Source organism: Papaver somniferum, chromosome 5 (assembly GCF_003573695.1).
Source record: "Papaver somniferum cultivar HN1 chromosome 5, ASM357369v1, whole genome shotgun sequence".
NCBI classification, from domain to species: domain Eukaryota; kingdom Viridiplantae; phylum Streptophyta; class Magnoliopsida; order Ranunculales; family Papaveraceae; genus Papaver; species Papaver somniferum.
Window position 1 is genome coordinate 138990239 of NC_039362.1, and position 14258 is coordinate 139004496.

At 38.3% G+C, this 14258-nt stretch overlaps 2 protein-coding genes across 3 annotated transcripts; both read left to right on the forward strand.

Annotated features, from left to right (window-relative positions):
* The first annotated feature begins 3314 nt into the window (after positions 1–3314).
* Positions 3315–10035, forward strand: LOC113282903 (Werner Syndrome-like exonuclease). Of its 2 annotated transcripts, XM_026532008.1 has the most exons (8): positions 3316–3865; positions 4320–5161; positions 5241–5420; positions 5911–6041; positions 6149–6310; positions 8654–8764; positions 9723–9895; positions 10023–10035. In XM_026532008.1, the coding sequence occupies exons 2-7, from the start codon at positions 4945–4947 to the stop codon at positions 9792–9794; spliced, it is 873 nt and encodes a 290-aa protein (XP_026387793.1). In that variant the 5' UTR covers positions 3316–3865; positions 4320–4944; the 3' UTR covers positions 9795–9895; positions 10023–10035. The 2 variants fall into 2 exon arrangements, with proteins under 2 accessions (XP_026387795.1, XP_026387793.1); XM_026532010.1 differs by lacking the exon at positions 10023–10035 and having other exon boundaries at positions 3315–3865; positions 4320–5134; positions 9723–9874.
* Positions 10036–10178: 143 nt separating this feature from the next.
* On the forward strand, positions 10179–12067 carry LOC113282902 (uncharacterized acetyltransferase At3g50280-like). The gene has a single exon (XM_026532007.1). The coding sequence runs from the start codon at positions 10373–10375 to the stop codon at positions 11807–11809; it is 1437 nt and encodes a 478-aa protein (XP_026387792.1). The 5' UTR covers positions 10179–10372; the 3' UTR covers positions 11810–12067.
* Positions 12068–14258: the final 2191 nt, after the last annotated feature.

The following is a 14258-nucleotide window of genomic DNA, read 5'->3' on the forward strand; positions in this document are numbered from 1 at the left end:
AGGTGGATAATCTCAGAGCTTAATGATTCAGTTCGTCAACTGTACTATTATGGATTAGCAAGTTGAATTCTGTTTCCATATGGCTCTGGTGTAACGATGTTTACACCCGCTAAAGTTCGGCGAGGCTTAAATTTTTTGTGGCAGTCCTAGAGTCGTTATGACACCAAATATGGAGTTGCCTCCCGAATTTGTTTTTTTGTTTTACCGGACAGCTATAGTAAGTCAAAAAGATACATAATTTTATTTTTTGTTTTTAAGCGATAAAAATTGGGTATAAAGAAGTACCATCGTTCAAAATGCATTTTTCCAAGTGTCATTTTTTTTGATCTTTTTGCGTAACAAGTTCTATTAAACCGTCAAAACATAATAAATAAATGCACATATGTAAGTGACGGGTGGTTACTTGGTTTGAGATAACAAACTCTATAATTTGTAGTTACTGAATAACGTTTTCTTGTCGTATATCATATAATTATTTTATCTGATAATCGATACTGTCGTGGTCGGAAGAAGACAACGCCCCGTACTCTGGCGAGTGCTCTTTTTGGTAAAGCGGTTAAGGATATGGATAGAGTTTACAAGCTCACGGAGAGACAAAAAGTGGTTTTTGGTTGTTTGCAAGCAGCGCATGCCCAAGATTTTCTTATTGCTATTCCGATTGAGGGGCTTGGACAGAAGATGTCTCCTTTGGAGTACCGTTTTATCCTCAAATACAGGCTAATGATCCCGCTTTATCCCTCTGACTCTCGTTGTCCTGCTTGCATCACATGATGCTTGGACTCGTATGGTGAACATGCAGTTCATTGTAAGGTAGACCCTGGTTTTGAATATAGACTTGATCATGTGAGGGATATCTTGTATGATGTACTGTGGAGGTCTGGCATTTCAGCAAAGAAAGAAGCGCCTGTGAACTTTCTGACAGACCTACTTGAGGGGAGATCGACACTAAGACCAGCAAATGTTCTTATTTTTGGGTGGGCTAATGGGAAACACACATGTGTTGACCTCACTGGGGTATCTCCTTTGGTAGGCATTGAACATGGCGCCTTTACAGTTGGGCAAGCAGCACTAAGGGCTGCCTCAGGTAAGATATCGAAACATGACAAAGCGTGTGTTGACAATGGGCATGCTTTCGTCCCCTTTGCTTTTGATACTTTTGGTTATTTGGCTCCAGAAGCGCTTGGATTACTCAAGAGGTTCCAAAAAGTCATGCACAAAAATGTCATGACTCCCGGTTCACGAGATTTTATTTTTAATAGAATAGGTTTTGCAATTCAAAAAGGACTTGCGGTGCAGCTTGTTGCTCGCTTGCCTGCTATGTAACTCTTTCATTATTTTGTAATTAAATGGTAATTAAGTTTGTCATTCAATGAAAATTTACATACGTAATTGACAGTTGGTTACTTGATTTTAGATAGCGAACTATTTAATTTGTCCGTACGAAAAAATGATTTTTTTTTGTCACGAGAATATTGATTAACAGATAAAATAATATAAATGCATTCTTTCAATTGTCACTTTTTTGATTTTTTTTGTGTAACTCATTAAAACACGAATAAATAAATACACATATGTAATTGACAGTTGGTTACATGGTTTGAGATAACGAACTATCTAATTTGTCGGTACTGAAAAACGATTTTTCAACGCTATTTTCGAATTTTTGAATCGCCGCATCTATAAAATTTAGAAGTTCCTTTCATCTTGGAATATAAATGCATTCTTTCAACTGTCATTTTTTAGATCTTTTTGCATAACTAGTTCTATGACACCATTAAAACATAAATAAATACACGTATGTAATTGACAGTTGGTTACTTGGTTTGATATAACGAACTATTTAATTTGTCGTTATTGAATAACGATTTTTTTGTCGTATATCGTATAATTATTTTATTGTTGATCAATATTGTCACAGTCGGAAAATCTATTTCAGAATTTTTGAATCGCCGCATCTATAAAATTTAGAAGTTCCTTTCAGCTTGGAATATAAATGCATTCTTTCAACTGTCACTTTTTTGATCTTTTTGCATAGCAGTTCTATAAAACCATTAAAACACAAATAAATAACGGACTATTTAATTTGTCGTTACTGAATAACAACATTTTTGTCGTATATTGTACAATTATTTTATCTGTTAATCAACATTGTCGTGTTCGGAAAATCTTGACTGGATAACAATTTTTTTGTGTACAATTATTGTATCTGTTAATCAATATTGCCGTGGTCAGAAAATCAATTTCTGAATTCCTGAATCGCCGGATAAAATGTAGATTTCCTTTCAGCTTAGAATATAAATACATTCTTTCCGTTGTCATTTTCTTGATCATTTTGTGTAAATAGTTTTATTAAGTCGTTCAAACATAAATAGATAAATACACATAAATTATGGATGTAATCAAATTCCAAAGTTGCGAGTAAAATCATTTATCCTTTTAATTTTGAAAAAAAAGTTAATGCAAACAAAGTATTTTCCAAAAAAAATCTCTAAGTCTTTTTTTATTGGTGAGCAAAACATATGTATAACAAAAGGAAATCATCAAACGATATATTGAATGTTCTTTTTCGCGCAACAAAAAAAACAAATTATGATTCAAATGACTAAGTTATCGTTATGAGATATATGAAAGAAATAAATTGTTCTTGACTAAAATTGACTTGAACTTAGAAAAGGTGGGAATTTCTCTTGATATTGTCAAAACAAAAGAAAAAAATCTTTCCAAATTTTGTGCCTTTAAGTCTGTTACTGACTTTTACCCACGTGTTAGAGCAGTTAATTTGTAACTTAGTGCTTCATTGGTATAGTCGCCTCGAGCATGCAATCATATCGAGTTCTTCTTCACAATCATAATACCCTAGTGTTTTTCATCCTCACCAGGACTCACCTCTGTATGTAGAGTTCCGGCCTCGTATATTTTTCCAACTTCAAATGCAAGGTTTCAAAGGTTTCTTCGTATCTAGAAAAACAATTAATTTGTTAACATTAACAAGCACTTTCAAATAATGTATTACTCTTTCTTTCTAAGTATTAATTGAAAATTTAATACTAAAATCTTTTCAATTAATACTAAATGAATAATTGTTTCTTGTTTAAGACAAAAAAAATACATCGTTTCATAAAATGTTATTATGTACATTAAGAGTTCAGTTTAGGCAGGTTATCATATATCCACTCCGGCCTTCTTCAACATCTCTGTCATTACTACAAACACTTAAATGCATACCTGTTGGTACATTGAATTTACCTCCATCATCACCTTCTTTATAAAACCCTAAACTCTTCTATATAATCTATTCATTTCCCCCACCAATTCATCACTTAAACCGGATTATCATTATCTTCATCTTCTAGCCGCCGACCTCTTCTTCTCCTCCTCCTCTTGTTTACTATAGATCTTCTGTGTAATATCTCTTTATTCTTCTTATCCTTCGTTTCTTCCTCTTTTCTTCTTAAACCTAATATCATCACCACCACCACCATCATCTTTTTGTTCTGATAAATTTACTCTATCTTGGTTCATATACATCATGGCTGGTAATTCTCCCAAAGAAACAGAAATAGAAGTACTTCAGGTTTTTCCCCTGAATGTGTATTATCCGGTCCAACAAGTTATTTTTCGAGTTAAGCAGAACCAAAAAGCGTATGATCGCTTTTTTAAAGCGGCTGCAGATTGTCCTGGCAGTTCTAGCAAACCACCAAGAAGGCAGCAAAAACCAAAGAAAAAACCCACCCAACCCCGGCGACAAATACCTCCGGATTTGAAGATCATACCGGGCCATTTTCACCTAAAACGACACCTAGTACCAGATGATTGGTATGTTGAAGGAGAAAGACGGGATAGCGACGGAAAGACAATCGACTGGGTAATAAGATTATTTAACCTAGTTTACTTTTTTTTTCCTGCAGTAAATCTAAATATCTAATATTTTTGTTCAGTTTTTCATTTTTTCATATTAGGTTTTGCTGAATATGTTGCTTCATCATATATTTTTACCTAGTACTGGTGTGGTTTAGATTCTTTACAGATCCAGAATGTATTCAAAGAAAAAGTAAAATTTCACCTGCTTCTAACATATGTTAACAACTTTTGTTTGTAGATACATATATATATATATATGAATAAGGATCCAAGCATTCTGAGTTTGTTGATGTTTACGTATAAATTTTGATATTTAAGCCTAGCTACTACTGTTCACTTTTTTAATATGGCATTGATTAAGATCACCTTTAGCCTTGGACATTTACATGTGATTTGAATTTCTTTTCTGAATATATTGTTTATTACTTGCATAATTCATTTGCTTATCATCATTGCAGAAATTTCATGAACCACCAGGCCCGGATGGAATTCGTAGGACACCCCTTAGGTCTGTCAAGCAGGTCCTAAAATACATAAAGGATAAGCAAAAAGTTGCTGAGAAGGGAGAGGAGCCGGAAACTATCAATGCTGTGAAGAGGAGAAAGGTAAATTAAGTATCCGGCAGTGAGAGAGTTCCCATTCAGGGATGACTGTGAGAAATTAAGTAGGGTTAATTGGAATAAGAACCTGGGTAGGAGTTAGGGCTATATATGGAGAACTATGGAGTACCTAAGGTTAGTTGTGTAATTTTAATTCTTTCTTTTGAGCGACTCACTGGCTCGTGTAGTTGAGCGCCTTTTTTTTGTGTATTTTTTTTGCTTATCAATGTAATTTTGTTTGAGATATTTGCTGGTTTATAATCATATGATGTACGGCAAAAAAAATAATAGAAAGCATCGCTGCTGTTGCTCGGTAAATCTGGTGTTGCGAGATTTAAACCCCATTGAGCATCCCCAATCCCATATCAATTTTCCCGCCTTATAGTTTGTAAAAGAGTCATCCCATATTCCCATTTCAGAACCCAATTTCCGATTTCTTCTCGATTGCTAATTAATCCAGAAAAAACTTTCTTCTGATAATCTGATGGATGCAATTTCAGATTGGGAAAGACCCTTTTCTCAACAAGAACTTGACGAAATCGATGCAGTTATTGCTTCTGTAACACCACAAATTAAACCACACAATGATATTAATAGGGTTCCATTAAACAATCGGCGATTACCCAATTGGGGAATTCATAATTGCACAAATCGGAATGCTGGTTCTTTTTCTGGTTCATCCTCTAACCCTAGAAATCAAGGTACAGTTTATCATTTCTTTTTTTCTTTTTTTTTTCCGTCCGAGTTTAGTGTTCTGATTAGAAATGTTCCTCATTTCAGTTAGCAATAAGGTGGAATACCCGGAAATGAAATTCGGAGGACGTATTGTGTACAGTAAAACTGTTTCTGAGGTAGAAAAAGCTGCCAAGGAGCTTCTGGAGATCATTGAAGTGAAGAAAATTTATATGGAGCAAGTTAGTCTTGGTTTTGATATTGAATGGAAACCCACATTCAGAAAAGGTTGGTTCAATAACCTGAATTGACTTTCTAGTTCAATTTGAGTTTGCTTTGGTAACTGTTTAGTTTCGATTATGCTCCTAAAATTTGCTCTACCAAGTTAAGCGTGTGCAATTCAACACTTATGAACTATTATGGACATGTGTTTATGTGCATGTAAATTTGTCACTGGTGATGCTGAATCGTTTAACTTTGTTGTAGGACTGGTCGTTTAAACTTATCGGTCTTCCAAGTTAACTTGCTGAAGGTTTAGTTTCCTTCGAGAACTTGCAGGTCTCTAGTTCTTGTCACGCATGAGTATGTGCATAGTCATTCGTTTAGTCCTCTCCGTGTTTTCCGCCTATATATCCTACAAATAGGTGTTCTTTGGTAGCATGGTATTAGATAAATTTTTATACCTTACAGTCAAAGTTATGTTAAAAACAGTTTCTTGTTAGTAACCCACTCTAGGGGTATATAGAGCAAGCATAAGTTGATGAACTTGAATCTTCAGGGGGGAAAACAGTGAAGGCTGCAGTAATGCAGATATGTGGCGATCCGGGTCTATGTTATGTCATGCACATACATCATTCTGGTATCCCTCCAGTTCTGCAGTCACTTCTTGAGGATCCTACATCCGTGAAGGTGTAAATTTTGTAATATCTCTGATACTGCTTCTAGAATTAGCTACACATTTCTGATATAAATCATTTTGATGAACTTATTTATCAATTGGCTTGATGCCTTCGAAGGTTGGCGTTGCAATTGGTGGCGATGCTGTTAAAGTTTTTAAGGATTATAATGTATGTGTTAAATCTTTGGAGGACCTCTCAGATCTTGCAAACATAAAGCTTGGTGGAATGCCAAAAATGTGGGGTCTTCGTTCACTTGCTGAAACGCTTGTCCACAAGCAGGTTATTTTTCTGAAATCTGAAGAATATTTTCTCGCGTTTCCTTGACCCCGTTACTTAACTTTGATAATCTTAGACAAGTTTTGTGTGTAAAGTTTTATACAAATTGTTTTTGTGTCATCTACTTATCCGTTGATAATGTTATTGTATATACGGTTCTTTTGGTAAGTAGGTTATGTCATACTATCCTCATCTCATTCAGTATGTAACTGACCAAATTACCGTTGAGGGTAGTATACTAGCTTTTGTTCTGTTTTTCCTTCTCCCCCTTATCTATAGACATTTTGGGTCTACCATCCGCGTAGACAATAACACAAGCATTCCCTTTTCAGCATCATACATGCTTTAAAGAACCTTGATTTGGTACTCTGAAGTGACCCAATCTTAAGATCGAGGGATGTTTGCAATCCCTCCTAGTACATACTGGTGATCATGTTGAATCTGGAAAATTCACATTTACGGCTCCTGAAACTGGTGAATATATGGCTTGTTTTATTGGGCTGTTGAACGAAAACAACCAGTTACATTAACAGTTGACTTTGAATGGAAAACTGGTTATGCTGCTAAAGATTGGCCGAATGTTGCTAAGAAGGGCTCTGTTGAAGTAAGAAATCCTATCCCTTCTTAGATTTTTTGTAATTTCTATGTTTGTATGGTATAGTTTGATAAGTAGCAGATAGCAGCATGAAGTTTATAGCTTTAGGTGGAAGTAGATAGTTTGTAAATTGGTTCTGTAGTGGTGTTGGTGTTTAATGTTAGATTGTTTTGTATGTATAAAGCTCATTGCTAGTACCAGGCTACCAGTAGTTATTTACAACTACGGTTGTTAGGATGATTGGCCAAAAATAAAAAAATTCATATTTTACCTAATCAATTATGTGTCGATTTTGAACATGGGTTTAGTTCTTTCTTAGTGTTTGTTTATAGTGGTAAAGTTACTTAGTTGGTTTTGGGAAAACTCCGTCTAGGCAACATCTCTGGCACCAAACAAAATTGTAGAATGTTAGGGAATCATATGGTTAAGAAGTACAACTTCTTTTTGTATAAGTTCCGTTAGCTTGTCGTTGTCGATTTGAGTTTTAGGAATCATTATAAGAATAGGAAGACTTTTTTCATATTTGTCTTGTAATGATGGACGTGCCTATATCTCCATCAATTTGGCCTAGTTTTTAACGGATACATAATCCAACTTCAACGTGAGAGGTATTTGAGCGTTCTTGTAAAGAAGCCAAGGGAGTGTGCTTGGATTGGTGGGAACTATGTCCTATTGGAGGACGATTTAGGGAGCTAGATTTTGATCTTCTTATACTAATTCCACGGTGATGTTTCCTTTTATGTCAATGGTCATTCATTTTGTCCCATATTAAGAACTGAAAATGAGATGTATTTTCATCTCTATGCTAGGTTCCATAATGGTTAGTTGGCGCCCTTGGCCAGATTCGTCATTGTGGTTAACCCTATCGTTTTAAAATTTTAGATTATGGTTTATCATTCCTCATGCATCTTTAGTTTTTGTTGTTTACTAGCTGTGGCACATGATGTTAGTTTATTTAATACTGCCTTAATTGTTACGACTCGAGTAATTCAGTTCTCTATATTCAAACAGTTGTTAATCATCTTATTAGGCTTTCTGAGTTGCATTTCTCTTAATTTGACTAGAGTTGCCATATTTCCATTTCACTGCCTGTGTAGATGAGATCATTTGTTTACCTTAAAGTATTTATGTACGAGTCCTTTTCGTAACTTGTGTGGCACCTGATGCATTTGTCTTTGTTATCCGTCTTTCATGAACAATCATAAGAATGTTTATCATCTCTAATCTCCAATTATCTGATCATTCATGATAACACTAGGTACTTGTTTATGATTATTAGTGTCAACTTCCGCATATGGCCAAACTCTTGATTGTGACACTATTTAGTTTTGTTTGTTAAATACGAATTGGGGTAATCTTATATGTCTTTATAAAGAAGACATTGGATGGTTATCCCATTACTAGTGTGAAAGAACAAATTTATATTTAATAAATAAGTGTTAAACAACTTAGAAGTTTATGTATCTTTTTCTTTGTTGAGAATTTGGAATGGTGAAGGCGTGTTTGTAGTGCAGCTGTATGGAAACAGCGTTGACAGTGTTGCTTGACGGAGTAACTTTGATTCATTGCTGTAATATACCTGGGCATTGACTTAGACATTCCTTATCGCAGCTGTTCGTAGTCACTTGACTAGTAGCTTTTGTCATCTCTATTTGATAATCACTCTGGCTAGAACGTTAACCTTGTCTAAATTTCCAGTAAGTTACAGAATATAGGTTGCCAGAGTGCTAATATTTGTTGAATTATTGCAGATAAAGAAGCCTGGAAATACTAGACTTAGCAACTGGGAAACTTATGTTCTATCGAAACAACAGCTCGAATATGCTGCCTTGGATGCTTTTGCTTCTTGGCACTTGTATCAGGTAAACCAATTCTTATCTGTCTTAGAGGATTGCTAAGACTATTACCCCAAGGGACAATTCCACTTTTAGTGTTGCTTCCGATTTTTATTTTTATTTTTTGGCGTTCTTTCGGAGCTTCAAAGGCCTAGCTAGACCCCAAGCATGGATTAACATTGAAGGCCCACCCATCAAAATCCTTTCTAAAACAGCGACCGTCATACGAATAATGTTTTTTGCAAGATGAAAGAGGACTCGTTCATATGAACGAGTGAAGTCATTATGGGAAAAAATGAAAGGGAACATTAAACGGGAGATTTTTCCCCGTAAAACAAAAACAACTAAAAAACTCCTAAAACGGGGGAATTTCCCCATCAAAAATAAAATAAAAAAACTCCTAAAATCTCCCGTCAGAAAAAAAAAAAAAACTAAAAAAACTACTTAGACGGGGGACAGTCCCCCGTCTAGTTCAAAAAATTCCAAATTTTTTTGACGGGGGACCGTCCCCCGTCTAGTGTTTCACTATCAACCACTCGTTCAGTTGAACGAGTGCATGAACGTGTTTGGGGGAAAAGTGGGGTAAAGACTACCCATAGGAGCCTCTAATCTGCTCAAATTGATAGTGCACTCCTTCATTTGAAAGGGATTTACTATAAGAGTAACAGAAGCAGTAAAAAAACGTTAAAAACTGGAGAATAATTGAGAAAGATTTTTTTCACCACTAATTTTTACAGTTTTTGGGTGGTTACTACTCCTTCAGTTTGGGTACCCATACCCCAACAGTAACACGGCTAAAACGGAGGAATAATTGAAAATGGTCTGTTACTGTTACCCTGTCTCGTTAAATCACTGGTCAAAACATTGCTTCCAGAAGTTCAATATAGTGCTTGCCACTGAAGCATAGTTTAATTCTCTTTACAGAATTAGCCCCCATTCTTTTACAAATTATACAGTGGATTTCTCATCTTATCTACTCCAACAGGTTCTGAGAAGTCTTCCAGATGCTGTAGATAACAACGTCGCGGAAGAAGTTAATGATTCATCTCCATCATGAAGCTCCTACCGGAGGACCCATTTCTTGTCATGCATTGTTTTCTTTAGTTAAAGGAAATTTTGAACTTATATGGACTTTTATTTATCATCAAATCCATAGAGGTAAAGTAAAAAAGATCTGATTATTTACCCATGTAATTGTTATTCCTATTTTCAGATGAGGAAATGATCTAGCTTGAGATAAATTCAGGGGGATTTCTATCTACAAAGTAACTTGTTATGTTTTCAGGGTTCATAGTCTCTCAACAACCATATCTTGCCCAAGTCATTGCATATCCGTTCAAAACTTATTCATGTGAGTATTCAATAGGATGAGTCATTGTTAGGTGTGCCGTCAGCCATGACCACATCACATATATTTTGTTTCTTTTCTTAAAATTAGTCAAACACCAATTATCAAAAGATATATAATATTAAAAAAATATTGATTGGTCACCACTTTGCAAGTTGTTCTCTCTCTTATTCTTGCAATTTCTGTAACCCAAGTTGGAACTTGGAAGCATAAGCTTAATTTTAAGATCCCTGAATAACAACCACCCTTCTTCACAAACAAGATCTGTAATACCCTTGATTGCTGCTATGAATCAAGAAACTGCGAAAACTGTTCGGAAAATCTCAAAATGCACTATCAAACCGCACAAAGTTGTAGAAGAATCAAAACAGCAACTGTACTTGACTCCATGGGATTTAACCATGTTCAATGCGCATTACATTCAAAAGGGTCTTCTCTTCAAAAGACCCTCACCTTCATTAGAAGATCCAAATCCTACCGAGACATTCATCGATCAGCTTAAACACTCTTTATCAATAACATTAACCCATTTCTACCCTCTTTCAGGCCGTTTAGTAACAAGACAACAGCAGGATCCACCATTTTATGCTATTTACTTGGATTGCAGCGATGATTCTGTTGGAGCTGAGTTCATCCATGCTGCTGTTGACTTGAACATGATGGATATTCTTACACCGATCTATGTGCCGCGAATTATCCAATCATTTTTCGCTCTTGAGGGAGCTATCAACCATGATGGACACACCGAACCTTTGCTGGTGGTACAGGTGACCGAGTTATTGGACGGCATCTTCATCGGCTGTAGTTTTAACCATGTTGTAGGTGACGGAACTGCTTACTGGAAATTCTTCAATTCATTTGCAGAAATCTGTAGGAAACTAAGAAAAAGTATCAAAGAAGCAGGGGATTATCATCATTTTGATTGCAGCATCTCTCATCCACCTATAACCAAACGCTTGTTTTTGGAAGCTTACCAAGATACACCCCTCATCAACCTTCCATTTTCCGACCACAAAGAATTCATCTCCCGATACCAACAACCACCTCTCAGAGAAAGAATGTTCCATTTCACAGCACAATCGATAGCAAAGCTCAAAGCTAAAGCCAATGAAGAATGTACCGTAAAAGATATCCAAATATCTTCATTTCAAGCTTTAAGTGCTTTTGTATGGAAATCAATAACAAGGGCGCGTAATTTTCCTTCCAATAGAAAAACAAAGTGTACATTAGCAATTAACAACAGGTTGAGATTGAAACCACCTTTGTCTGACGATTACTTCGGCAACAACATTCACGTAGTGTTCGGGACTACAACTTCAGGGGAGTTATTGAAGAACGGTATTGGATGGGCAGCCTTACTGTTGCACCAGGCTATAAAAGAGCACAATAATGAGAAGATTCGAAAATCTGTGGACGAATGGATGAAGAAACCACTAATATTTCAGGTGGCAGACGTTATTGATGCATCTAGCGTGCTGATGGGAAGTTCGCCTCGGTTTGATATGTATGGTTGTGATTTTGGGTTAGGAAAAGCCGTGGCTGCACGAAGTGGATATGCTAATAAGTTCGACGGGAAGGTGTCTTCGTACCCTGGTCTAACAGGGACCGGGAGCGTGATGCTTGAGGTTTGTCTTCCGCCTGAATCAATGAGTGCACTTGAATCTGATGAAGAGTTTATGGATGCTGTATCTGCTCATGATATTCATTTTGTGCACCTTGATTAGCTGGCTTTTTACAAAATGAAATAAACAAAAAAATGATCTTTATCTACACTATGTCAGCAATGACGTTTGTAACAAATATACTAGCAGAGATTAATGCTTGGTCCCGGCTGCCTTTCTGATCTCCAATGTAAGCCACTAGCTATCTGTCTCTAAAGCAACTCATGTGGGGGTTTTAAAAGAACCCTTTTTATTTGTACCATGACCACATATTTTCTTTCTTTTATCAGTCAATAAAAGAACCCTTTTTATTTTTCCTGATTCTTGCAATTTCTATAACCCGTAAGTTAGAAGCGTAAGCCTTCAAATCCTTGGATAACAACCAAGATCTCTAATACCTTTGATTGTCATTTGTCACCAAATGAATCAAGAAACGTCCAAAGCTGTTCGGCAGATCTCAAAATGCAACATCAGACCACACAAAGTTTCAGAAGAATCAAAACAGCCACATTACTTGACTACATGGGACTTAACCATGTTGCATGCACACTACATTCAAAAGGGTCTTCTCTTTAAAAAAACCACTGCCTTCCTTAGTGTAAACACCCTTAAATTGTCGTAGGGTTGTGTGGAAACTAATCCCAATATACAGTTGTTGATTGTGGTTTTTAGCTTAGGGTTAAAATCGTAAAACCGCACATCTGACATGACGTCACTTTGACCATTAGCACATTCATTGAATCGATCGGCATGCCTACATAAGAATTAGCAGGGTACCTTTTTTTTTATGTGTCATGTTCCACGACAGAACCCTTAACGTTGACCGACGTCATCTATGCCAAACCCTAATTTTCATGCTACCGCGCCAAGGCATGCCAGCCATGCCAGCCGCATCTCCGCGCCAAGGCATGCCAACCATGCCAGCCACATCTCCGCGCCAAGGCATGCCAACCATGCCAGTCGCACCACTGTGCCAATGAGAAACCATGCCAGCCACGTCTACCGCGCCAAGGCATGCCAACCATGCTAGCCGCACCATGCGCCAATGGCATGCCAAATCCTTGGACCCACCATGCCAAGCCAACCGCGCCTTGCCTTGGACCCAACCATGCTAGCCGCACCATGCGCCAATGGCATGCCAAACCCTTGGCCCCACCATGCCAAGCCAACCGCACCTTGCCTTGACCCTATCATGCCAAGTCGTCCGTACCAAACCCTTGGCCCCACTATGCCAAGCCATCTGCGCCATTGGCCTTGGCCCCACCATGCCGACCTTCCCTATGCGGCAACCAAAATGAAGGCGTGCGACGATCAACAACCACCCTTCCATCCTGGATGCAAATCCTAGCCGTCCAACGTCACCGAACAACGCATGGTAACCTTTGCCCAAAACCCTAGTTTTGGCCACGCCAAACCGCGCCAAGGCATGCCATGCCAAATGTGCCAATGTCATGCCAACCACCTTGCCGCGCCATACCCATGCGTCTACCAAAACGAAGGCGTGCGACGATCAACGACCACCCTTCCATCCTGTATGCAAATCCTAGCCGTCCAAGGTCGCCAAACAACGCATGGTAACCTTTGCCCCAAAACCCTAGTTTTGGCCACGCCAAACCGCGCCAAGGCATGCCATGCCACATGTGCCAATGGCATGTCAACCACCTTGCCACGCCATACCATGCCGTCCTTCCCCATGCGGCTACCAAACCGAAGGCGGGCGACAATCAACGACCACCCTTCTATCCTGGATGCAAATCCTAGCCGTCCAATGTCACCAAACAACGCATAGCAACCTTTGGCCTAAAACCCTAGTTTTGGCCACGCCAAACTGCGCCAAGGCATGCCATGCCACATGTGCCAATGGCATGCCAACCACCTTGCCGCGCCATACCCATGCGGCTACCAAAACGAAGGCGTGCGACGATCAATGGACACCCTTCCATCCTAGATGCAAATCCTAGCCGTCCAAGGTCGCCAAACAACACATGGTAAGCTTTGGCCCAAAACCCTAGTTTTGGCCACGCCAAACCGCGCCAAGGCATGCCATGCCACATGTGCCAATGGCATTCCAACCACCTTGCCGCGCCATACCATGCCGGCCTTCCCTGTGCGGCTACCAAAACGAAGGCCTCCAAGAATTAACGACCACTTTTTCATCTAAGATGCAGATCTCAGCCGTCCAAGGTTACCAGCTAACGCATGGCAACCTTTGGCCCTAGTTTGGTCGCGCCTAAACAAAGCCAAATCCCTAACTTTTGGTCGCGCCTAAACTGGGCCATATTAAAGCCACACTGATCATACTTTCATGCCACTGGCTACTAAACGAAAGGTTGCAATAATCAACGGCTACCTTCCTCTTAAGATGCAAAATCTCGACCGTTGAAGGTCACCACCGAGCCGGCAAGTCTCACAAGCTCAACTTGCCAGACGACAACAACATGCTACATGTTTTGCACGAAAACACTCGAGACATCAACACATGTCACAAACTGGGGGATGCTCATTGGGTATT

What these genes read in the sequence shown, in the direction of transcription:
- LOC113282903 (XM_026532008.1), top strand. Translation starts at nt 4,945, where the DNA reads ATGGATGCAATTTCAGATTGGGAAAGACCCTTTTCTCAACAAGAACTT. An exon ending in GAAACCCACATTCAGAAAAG is followed by an intron (nt 5,421 to 5,910) that starts GTTGGTTCAATA and finishes TTGAATCTTCAG; the next exon opens with GGGGGAAAACAGTGAAGGCT. An exon ending in CTTCTTGGCACTTGTATCAG is followed by an intron (nt 8,765 to 9,722) that starts GTAAACCAATTC and finishes CTACTCCAACAG; the next exon opens with GTTCTGAGAAGTCTTCCAGA.
- LOC113282902 (XM_026532007.1), top strand. Translation starts at nt 10,373, where the DNA reads ATGAATCAAGAAACTGCGAAAACTGTTCGGAAAATCTCAAAATGCACT.